The sequence below is a fragment of the Colobus angolensis genome, unplaced genomic scaffold (genome assembly GCF_000951035.1).
Source record: "Colobus angolensis palliatus isolate OR3802 unplaced genomic scaffold, Cang.pa_1.0 Scaffold24, whole genome shotgun sequence".
NCBI classification, from domain to species: Eukaryota; Metazoa; Chordata; class Mammalia; order Primates; family Cercopithecidae; genus Colobus; species Colobus angolensis.
Genome location: NW_012115599.1, coordinates 4,470,940 through 4,482,101, shown reverse-complemented (window position 1 = coordinate 4,482,101; position 11,162 = coordinate 4,470,940). Strand labels below are relative to the sequence as shown.

At 40.5% G+C, this 11,162-nt stretch overlaps 1 protein-coding gene and 1 long non-coding RNA gene across 2 annotated transcripts; both read right to left on the bottom strand.

Annotated features, from left to right (window-relative positions):
* Positions 1 to 443: 443 nt before the first annotated feature.
* LOC105514106 (uncharacterized protein FLJ45252) lies at positions 444 to 2,342 on the bottom strand. The gene has a single exon (XM_011945256.1). The coding sequence runs from the start codon at positions 2,176 to 2,178 to the stop codon at positions 1,270 to 1,272; it is 909 nt and encodes a 302-aa protein (XP_011800646.1). The 5' UTR covers positions 2,179 to 2,342; the 3' UTR covers positions 444 to 1,269.
* A 1,288-nt stretch (positions 2,343 to 3,630) lies between these two features.
* Positions 3,631 to 11,100, bottom strand: LOC105514105. The gene is made up of 2 exons (XR_001002131.1): positions 9,735 to 11,100; positions 3,631 to 9,412 (listed from the first exon to the last, which is right to left on the bottom strand). It is a non-coding gene; the product is annotated as an uncharacterized LOC105514105 (long non-coding RNA).
* Between the last annotated feature and the right edge of the window lie 62 nt (positions 11,101 to 11,162).

The window sequence follows — 11,162 nt, the reverse complement described above, 5'->3', positions numbered from 1 at the left end:
AAAAAAAAAAAACACTTATTCCCATGTCTCAGATTTACATTTCCTCAAAGGGCAGCAGAGATTTGGAAACAACAACAACACAACACAACAACCCCGAAACAAGCAAGCCTAGTTTGTAGCCTAGTGGTATGATGAATGAATTCCCTAATGCTGGCATTTAGCCCACATACTCAGAGGCCGGAACTGTAACAAGGTGTTCTTTTCTAGTGTTGTGAGGGGAAAATGTATAAGGAACATTAATTTTTCACAATCAGGTAAATATAATTTGTTAATAGCAAAACAGGAAATTCTGGAGAGAAAAAAAGATTACTCTGAAACATCAGTTCCAGCAGGATTTTCCTACACCTTCCAATGTATTCCATTTTGCCACGAGAAGAAAACTAACTAAATAAAATGGAGTTCAAGTCAGTTGGGTGAGCAAACACCAAAAAACGAGTGATTTGATTGTGGAGGCAGGCATGATGGGGGATTTCCCTCAAGTAGAAATGCTTCCTATGCACACACACACATACATGCACACACAAACCTGTACACTCATACTAATTTCAAAAGCATGGATGTGCGGAAAGCCCTGCCAGCATGACTAGATAATGAGGCGTTATCCCATCTGCCTGTATCTCTACATAGGCTCTGACGTACATTCCACACCCACAGACACCCATGCACAAGGGCCAGTCTGGCTTGCACATAGACTCAGAAACAGATCCAGAGACTTCTAGAGCTTCTGCTTCTACAGGAATGATTAGTAACTGCAGGATTATACTTCCTGTTGATGTGCAGGGTTTTCATCTTGCTCTTCTTTCCAGACATCTCCCCTTTTCAGGAATACTAAATCTTAATTTAGTGGAGGGACTAATCTTGATTCTTCGATGGGCATGACTTAGAACAGGAGCTACAGGAATGAAAACTAGCAACAACAGGGCCCCTTTGGGATTGGGGTGAAGAAGTATTTCAGGATTTAAAGTTTCTGGGGGTGGGGGGAAGCAGAGTTCTTGGTGGAAGTGGATGACCTCTGTGAAGGATATGAAAATGCCTACAAGTCCAGAAATCAATATAAACAAACAACAACAAAAAAAAGAACATAACTTAAAGGGGCTTCAACTAAGTATCACTGCAACTGAGTTTGTTGACTCAAGAAATTCTGCTCTGACGCAGGGAATTGAAAGATGAGAACTGATAATATTTCTTCTTCAGAAGGCTCAGCTGGGAGTGCCATGGCAGGTATTGAGGGTGGGACAGAGACAGAGGCTTGAGGCTCAGGTTTTGCTCCTACGGTTTCTTGCCTGATTTTGAAGGGAAGGGTGCTAAAGCAAATGGATCAGCAGCTGGCAGCTCCGTAGTCCTGGAAGAAAGGGATATGATAGAAACAGACCCAGCTATCGACTGCTTGTTGGTCTGTGAAACAATTTTGTAGGCAGCAATGGGCTGGGCTTCTGGACTTGGCTCATCTTCTGGACTATAGTGACGGGAATACTTGGATAAGGACTGGGGGCGGAATGGTTTGCCAGCCACGGAGCCTGAGACAGCTTCTTTCTGGAGCTGAGGTCCTTTGTTTCTGTCATTGGGATGACCCCCCGATTCCAGGCAGGATCCCCTGGGAGAGATGCTGTCCAGATGGTCTGCTGCTTGCACAGAATGGGAGAGGAGGTTAGATTGTTGCACAAAACCAGCTGTGGAATACTGAGCTTGGACAGAGGTGTACACAGCTCTCTCACGGCCCGAGGGCACGGGGATGTCACCTGTCTGACCGAGGAGACCGGTCTGTGCAGGTAGCTCCTGGGAGGTGCTCTGGAGAACTGTTAACTCCTCCATGCTTTTCTTCTTAGTGAAAGGAGCTCTCAAAAACACGTCTGACTCCTCTGGCTGGGAAGGAGCCACACTGCTCTTGGAGACAAATGGGGCTTTGGAGAAAATGTCCATGTCATCATTTGGAACCCTGGAGCTCCTAAAGGGAGCTATGGCAAAAACATCTGGCTCACTGAGCCCATCAGCGGCTGGCTGTGTGAGGGCTTGAAACTGGTTCTTTCTTCCACCTTGCACTGTCTTTGCCTGCTCAGTAGAGACCTCTGGTGGAGCGAATGGAACGGCTCCTCCCAGCTTCCCCTGGGGGGGTCTGCAGCTCTCATCTTCTTCTTCAGACTCCATAAGGAGAGGCCGAGACCCACTGCAGTCCAGCATATCTCCTTCAAGGTCAGTCCCTTCCTCTTCGCTACTGTGGAATGAGCTGTTGCTTGAAGGGCCATCTCTGGCCAAGTAGTCAGATTCTAAGTTGTTCTGAGTCTTTGTGCCAGGTACTCTGGAGGGGTCTGGATACAGGGGAAGGCCTTTAACGCCCAGTGATTCTTTAAAGTGCTCTACAGTTATTACAGGACAGGGACTGGACTCTCTCTGGAGACCTAGAAAGGCATAAAATGCAGAATTAATGTGTAGGTCAATTCAACTCTATTTGGAACATTTAATGGTCAACCCGCGGCAAAAACATTGTGGGACCAAATAATAGATGTTGAAAATGCAAAAGGAAAAACATAAAAATAAAAGTCAGGCAAGGAAACTGCACACAAACTGGAACACAACCAACCACTGTCTCACGTTTTGGAACATGATAGGCACGACGTACAGGAAAGGAGATGAAGATGTTAGGCACACAGACATTCAGCGTTAACTATGCAATGCTCCTACACACAGGGCCAGGCACGGACACCTGCTCTACCTGGCACTGGCTCATTATGGAATGAAAACAAACCCAGTCATTCATCTCCACATATACCATGACAGTTTTGGATTATGTAGAAACACTGTCTGGGGATGACTCAATTCAGAATCTGGCATGTGGCCATCTGCGCCACATGCAGAGGGACAAACTCTGAAAAGAAGCAGAATGTGGCTGCTTGACAAATGCAAGTTTACTTGATGACTTACATCATAAGCACTACTCAAAGAGCACAAGAGTGCCCCAAATATTAATACTGAAGGTACCTTCTGAGGGGAGCATACAGCATCAAAATCAGACCAAATAAATCACCTTCAGTTGGAGTTGCCCCAGAATTTTGTTTTCAGTCTTCTAAGTTCATAAAGATCTCCTCTGCTTAAATGAATCTGTCATAAAGTTATTTAAGCAGAAAGAGTAAAATGCATGGGTCATTACAGAAGCATGAGCAAACTCCAATATACTAGTCTATTTCTATCTAGGTAGAGGTGCCTCAGGGTGCTCTGGCTTTTAAAATCAAATAGACAATTATCAGAATGCAAGAGAGCTTACCTTCCAAGAAATATTAGCAGGTTAGGAGTATGTCATTGGGCACATGTTAGCAAGAGGGCAGGAAAAAGGCATATGTAACTAAGCAAGAAGAATCCAGAGAAAAGGTGGTTGGGGGTAAAGGTATCATTTCACCATGGGCTCAGTAAAGAGATACTACTGGAGTTGCCCAGCCCACCAGGATAAGAATATTAGATACAATGATTTGGAGCCATAGATGACCCAGAACCTCTGTAGAGATGGAACTCAATGATCCCCTTCCCATACTGACCCTTTCCCCTCCTATGCAAACCATTAGCTAGCAGAAATTTCTGCCAAAAATTATCCCCTGCTAAAGTTTCTGCTTGAATTAAGCACACAGACCACAGGAGAAGAGGCATTAAAATCAGTTTATTGGGAAACCAGTCACTTAAGAGACATTACATTGTAAAGAGAATGTAGAGAGAGGTCTGAACATTTTATAAGATACTGTACAAAAATACTATGTTTCTCTGAATCCTATAACTTTTTAGCAGTGCTTCTTTTTAAACAGTTCTGACCTTAAATATTGTTTTCAGAAACCAAACAAAAATGTGTTTGTCCTCCATTTTTATTTTCCTTTCTAACAGTTTGAATGCATTCAGTGAATTCCAGTTTGGAGCGTTAAGTTAAATTCTGTACTGGTGCCAAATGGTTTTCTGAATAGTATTTGAAGAATAAGATTTTGAAGAGAATAAATTTTTCCTTGCATTATAATTTTAATATGTGCAGTTACATGGTGATATGAAAGCATCAGCAGGAAATAAACAGAATACCTTCTCCCTTGCAATTTACGTGGACAGACATAATCCTAGTTTCTCAGGCAAGTATATTGATACTAGATTTGTCTCAGTGATACCAAGATGATAATTTCTGGGAGGAAATTCAAATAAAAGGGAGAAAAGGAAGTTTTCCAAAATAAGGTTTGCAGAGCCTTAAAGAAGGACAAGAGGGCCCTAAAACTCCTTGAACCACCTTCCTCACATAATATCCGTTGGACAAAGAGATATTGCCAAAACAAAAGCACAATTTCTCATCTTCCAAAACTACCTTGAAAGTTAATGTTATTAAGCTTGTTCTGCAGGAGAGCAAAATATCTCTTAGGAAAAAAAAATGGAAAACTTAGTCAAGCCAATGACCAACTCTGGCATCATGCAGGTCAATAATCCAATGAACATTAGTTTGAACAGAATCAGTGTTTTTTGGAAATTTAAACTGAATTCAGTCAAAACAATTTGTGCACAGAGACTGGCAAAAAGCAGCTATCTATTGAACCAGGGGCACTTTGGATGCCTGCAGTGCTAGATTATGTTCTGAGAACTGGGAAGTACCAAGGGGTGTGTGTGCCCACATCCAGAGTTGGAGAGGATGGAAGAACATGTCTAACCCATCAAAATTATTTGTTAAAAAGTGGGTTTTTGGTCAAGAACCCACTTGGAAAACCTTCCAACTCAGAGCATATTCTATGACCTTCATGATGAGTAACAGGAAAATCAGACTTAAAATTCCAACAACTTTGAATAATTTACAAAAACAGTCACAAAAACACCAGAATATCAAGTTTGAAGGGAAAATTAGTCTCCTGTCCTTCAAAACAAGGACGAGAGCTACTTCCTATCTTTCTTTCAGCATCAAGAGGCTTTGCAGGAATGTAAACGTACATTTAAAGGGTTCTCCTGAGAAGGCCAAGTCCTTTAACCTTTCTATTCTTGTTAGAGGAGGCATGGTGTGGCCGAAGCGGACAGCAATCACACTTTGCAACTCTCCAAGCCTGGAACTCTGAAGGGCAAAGAAATGCCAGAGAATATGGGGGAAATCCAGACCTCCACATTCCCTTAAGGAATTCTGGTGGTGGTAGCACCAGAAACAAGGTAGTCAAGAGAAGGAGAAATTCCAAATAGAAACAGAAGGTAACCATTAAATCTTGTTGGCAGATGAAAGTCTTTGAGTACGTGAATGTGTTCTTACGGGGAAAATGTGTTTTCAGGGTGAACAGTTCCTTTATATGAAGGTAGCATTGTGCCAACAAGAAAATGTGTTTGAAGCAGTCTCTCTGCTAGCATTGAAGGATTTATACTAACCTAACCACATGCCTTAGCCCAGTTCCTTTGGCATGTCAAAGGAATGGCATGTCAGTTCCAATGGCATGTCATAGCAGATACCCTGTGGCCACAGAGCTCGGTAAACACTGCCTGTTGTACCTCAGGGGCTAAAGCCCAGGGCCTGGCTTCATAGTCTGCACAGGGTCTTACTTATCATGGAGCCTAAGGTAGGGTTTTGTTATAATTCCCTCAAACTGGGTCATGCCTCTTTTTATTTTGGTTTCACACATAAAATTAAGCAAGAAGTCAAAACACACTTCTTTTTCTTGCTCTGATGTAGGACTGTGTGCCAGGTTAGGGATGTTGACACGTTCAATATGGGTTAGTCCATATTAGTCTATTTTGAGGCTCCAAATTATGTAGATTTCAGCAAGAACTCACATGCTTCAGGGAAGAGAAGGAGTTCCTAAAATACCTGATGACTTGGCAACTGTCCTCACCAGCTCCCTATTCACTTCCAAAGCAACCCAAAGTGCTGAATCATTTAGGATGGGTTTCCCCTGGAAATTCCATCTGATTGACATAGTGAAGGTCATCAGAATGCTCCCTACAGAATCCAAATCTGAAGACTTAAATGCCAGGCTGGATATTCCTTAATGAAATACATCACGCACAACCGGAAGTTTACTTTTCCTCATACCAAAATCTGAAATAACAGTTACAGGGAGTATCAAAGATATAACTCTTGCCAAAAACAGAAAATGAAGACTTGGAGTATTGAGAAGAAGCCTTCTCATATATTGTTAGTGAAGAGAAAGCAAACTATCCCTTCACAAGAACTTGGAAATGCAGCAGCAATTGAAACGTAAAATCTCAGAACCAAACTAGGGAAATCAAGAGACGTACATCAAACTAATAATTACCATGACCTTCTAGCTCACATAATAAAATTAAGCATTTGGTTCCACCATATATTGGGTAGCTGCATTAAAACCCACGACTGGGACATGAGGGACCTGATGGAAGCCAAAAATGGCCAGCTGTGCCTCTCAGGCCAACGAGGCAATTAAATGAGTGAGCTTTCTCATTGGGGATAAAATTAATCTTGCCAACACAAAATGTTAATTAAGTTGGCCTGGGTATATTAGGGATTAAGTTAGAGGAGGAGGCTGCAAACCTGTGCTCCATTTTACAACCCTGTGTCTGGACATATCCAGTGTAGGCTGGCAGGCGTCTTATTGTCCTTGACCACAGGGATTTTATTCTCTCGGGTAGCCATGATTCATTAATATGTCCTCAGTGTGTAGCTATACTTTTCCTGTGCCCAGGTACTTATTGTCACTCAATACTGTGATTAAATCCTTTCTGCAAAAAAGTGGGTTTTCAGCTCAGGAAAAGAGCAACTTATTTTATTTACATCTCTAAACATCATGCTCCCGTTTGAACAGATAAAAGTCTTTATTTTCCCCATATGTTTACATAAGAAATTTCTTTACAGACTTTTTTTTAATACAATACTTGTGCAGCAATGTTCAAATTTCACATTTTTACTGTGTATTTTCATGTACAGCTGTCTGCTTTGTCATCTTGGGAAGGACGGGTTAAAGACTTATGATAAATACACATCCACATGACAAAGGAGAGTGCAATAGGGCAGAGTAGAACACTCACAGGAAAAGAGTAAATTCAGGACACTATATGAAAGTGTGAACCAAGAAAGTGTCTTTCATTCTAGCAACTACCACCATTTGGTAACTTCTTTGCATAGGTTAGCATTACCCAAGGAGCCTCCCTATCCCATATTAATGAAAGGAAATCTGGGAGAAGCAAAAGAGTTTTCTTGTTATAGATTTTCTGGGACTCATTCTGATTTAAGAAACCTAAGCATGTCCAACTTCAGAAACATTACTAGTGTGGAAAAAGAAAAGGCTGACTTTGTGTTGATAAAATTATAGCCTTTAGAGAGGAAGAAAAGGTAGCTTTGCAGTATCTGGAGTGTTTCAGAAAAGATTCCATTCTAAATATTCATGTGATAGTTTTTCTGTTCTGCCAGGCAGCCTCTAATTTGCTTAACCCGGCACACTGGGCAATCCTGTCATTTTCATCCCAAAGCTCAAAGTTAGCGGCTATAGGAGCCTGATAATCTTACAGACTGAGAAGGTTAAGGACTCTGGGAAATCACAGAAAAATCTTATCAAGAGAGACTGTATTTTGACCCAAGGTATCTATAGCATGTATCTATTCAGCTGAGTGCAGATCCCTCCACATCACAGGCTGTCAGCCCCAGAGATCCCTTCATTCCCATAGCACTGCTGAAGGCAGAACTGTTCCTGACCTGGGGAAGGTTACATTGGTTGATCAATTATCTGTCAGGAGAGTAGGAAATAAGTATTCAAAACAAACAAAAGTATTAATAACAAAACAAATATTACATCTTGAGAAAAGTAGGTTCGTTTCTTGGGTTTGTTTTTCCACAAGTATTAGCAATCCAAGCTCTGTAATTCTAATTCAGGAAAAGTAAAGTCCAATATCAAATAACACTGAACAAAGTGACAACTTCTTTCAGAGGTGTTTTAATACTCGTATCTTTCCATTTTTTAAACCATTCTAAAGACTAGGGAATCACAGAAGTTTCCTTATTCAGAAAATTAAAGAAATTAAGTCTTAATCATGTTCACTTTCTACTGTAAGGTCCTCTCTGAGAATTTTTTGTGGATTATTCTTTTTTACTGTCTTCAACAGTAACCATTCTTCATCTTACAGGGTTGAATTTGCTTTCTGGAAATGGTTAAATGTTACTCAGAACCCAGAGTAGTAGAAAAGGTAGATAAAGAAAGAATACACTTTCAGATGCTTTCTCAAAGTTATACTAATTAAATAATATAACTGATTTTCTTACACCTTATTACCTTCCTTGATATTATTTCTAAGGAGAGGAGTTTCAAAAATAACTTTAAGGATGGCAGCATCATTAGAATAAGTATTAACTTCTTAAGTAAAACTAGATGACATTGAAGGGAACAACACTTAATTAGATGTCAAAATTCTGATATGTCTGCTAAAGAAATCATTAATTATAACAATTATAATCATACTTAGAAGTGTCCACTTAAGCCTCATCTCCTCTGAGGTATGTATTTTTGAAAACATTGGGACTCATTTGAATGTTGTAAAGGGAAAAATCAACTTGTGATGTTTTCTGCTACAGTTATTCCTCTTACACAGCTGGAATAAAAGCAAATCAGAAACATATGCTTATAGTATTTGCCCGTTTTAAACTGGTAGATCCCTGATTACACATTTAAAAAGAAATCTTCTGATACCATTTTATTAGAATAGGTAGGTGTATGTGGACGCATGTGTTTCTGTAATACTTAAAAAGGAAAATCTCTAAGACTATGATTTAGGCTTCTATTCAGATAATCAAGAGAAAGCAAGTTAGTAAAAGCCCATTATAATTCTTTAAAATGTAAACACTGCTACCACAATAAGCAGGAACTACAGAAGATAACTGAAGAACATCAGGATTATATAAATCCTTCATAGCCCTTCTAAACATAATAATATACACTTAGGTCCCTATACTTCTATAATCTTAAAGACCATCTAGTCCAAACCTATTGTATAACTCTAAGGAACAGCAGCTCTGAGAGGTGAAGTGAGCCAGTGGCTGGCAAGGGCCAGGATGAGATCCCAGGTGGCCTGTCCTGCCCAGGCCTCTTCTCCCCCCCCGACCCTGTTCAATCCAGCTCAGGTCCCACACCTGTAAAATGAAGAGGATGGTGGACTAGAGGATGGTCTCAAAGGTCCCTTTGTAGCTCAGGCTATGATTCCACAGGTACTAGGCCACTATGCTCAACTCAAATAAACTTTTAGCTCAGGGATGATGCTCTAAACCAAGGAAGGCTACGTTTACCAAAGCACTCATATGTGTTCCTTAACAGAAAAATAGTTCTCCCCTTTGAGGAGGCCTTACTCTAAATAAGCCCAAGACGATTTCTTGTCATGATCTCCCTCAGGCTTCTACTACCATCTCTGGCTTCTAGTCTGCTCATTTTCATTAACTGCCTCCATTAAGCTTTACTGAGCCAAATGACTAGATAATATCTCTCTCTCTCTTTTTTTTTTTTTTTTTTTGAGACGGAGTCTCGCTCTGTCGCCCGGGCTGGAGTGCAGTGGCTGGATCTCAGCTCACTGCAAGCTTTGCCTCCTGCGTTTACGCCATTCTCCTGCCTCAGCCTCCTGAGTAGCTGGGACTACAGGCGCCCGCCACCTCGCCCGGCTAGTTTTTTATATTTTTTAGTAGAGACGGGGTTTCACCGTGTTAGCCAGGATGGTCTCGAACTCCTGACCTCGTGATCCGCCCGTCTCGGCCTCCCTAAGTGCTGGGATTACAGGCTTGAGCCACCGCGCCTGGCCTAGATAATATATCTCAATGTAATCATGGGTAATGCATGAAAAGAACAATTTAGAGATACCTAATTTCTAAACTGTATTATTCATAGTTTCAATTAAATTGAGAAACTAGATATTTCATTATATTTCTAACATGTATATATGAAAAAAATCAAATATGAAAACATAGAACTCAAACATTATTCTTATTCAAAAATAAACATTTTCTTCATTAATTTATACATTCTTTCTATGTCCAGGAAAGAGAATACAATTCTGACCTGCAGCAATTTTCCTGTCCATAAAGGGGTAAACCAAGTCCTATTTTCACTGCTATCCAACCACAGAGAGCCCTTCGTGGATATCTTTTGCTTTTTAATCCTCGGCAGGAAGCTTGTGCCTCTCTCAGTTTTAGAAATGATCTGTTATGCATCTAGAGGCCTTTACCTAGCTCATCTTGTTTCAGCCAGCACGGGAAGTATTCATAGACAGAAGGAAGGCTGGAAGAGTCAGACTTTTCCTCCAATGCCTTTCAAAGGCTGCTCGCACATTCCTAGGGTCAAACCTTGCCCTCCAGAATGCAGTGTTTTATAGACTGTTGTTGCTGTTAAACTTTTTTCCCCCTTAAAGTGCAAACATGAGGAAGAAGAAACAAAAGTACTAGATAGCAAAACAAGCAAATGGACTTGGAATTTTATTTGTACAAATCTGATTAACTGAGAGTTTCCCTTTTGATGATGGACAATGGCACTAGAGGAAGAGAACAAGAGTGGGGTTCTCTGTGCCCACTTCTTTTCAAAAGGGTGATGTTATAAAAGTGCTTTCCACATAAGGAAATAAAATACACTTTAATGAGTAGGTGGTGAGTAAGTGATAATACAGAGGGTGACCATGAGGCATGTTGTCATGTTAGTGCAGGGGCCTTTATTTATTTTATGAACAATATCCTAAAGTTAATAAAGAACTATGCTTTGTTTTATAATTATTTTTTTAATCTAGGAAGCCAAGGAAAACCAACTGAACATATTCCATTGGCTGCAGCCTTCAATTTAAACATCAGAAAGAAAGGTAAGCTGGGCACACCCAGATTGTGTCCAGTTTGTCAGCACACTTATTTCTGATTATCTGAAAATAAACAACATGCTTATTCTAGAGACAGAGGACCTGCTGAAAGCTTATAGCAACACACAAGTCTATTTAAAATGATTCCATATGTTACACTGTAGGATTGTTGTGTAGTTATACAAGGGGAAGAGATCAAAACCCTGTACAGACACCTGATATCAGACTTGAAATGCCAAGTGGAAACAGAACTATTCAGCATCTTCATTTATACACAATTTACAATATTTGATTCAAAATAAAAATCACAAGAAAAATACATCTGTTTCTGCTACAATTCCTTCCCCTCCCCATCCTCCCCCCACCCTCAGGTGTCCTCAGAGGCAACC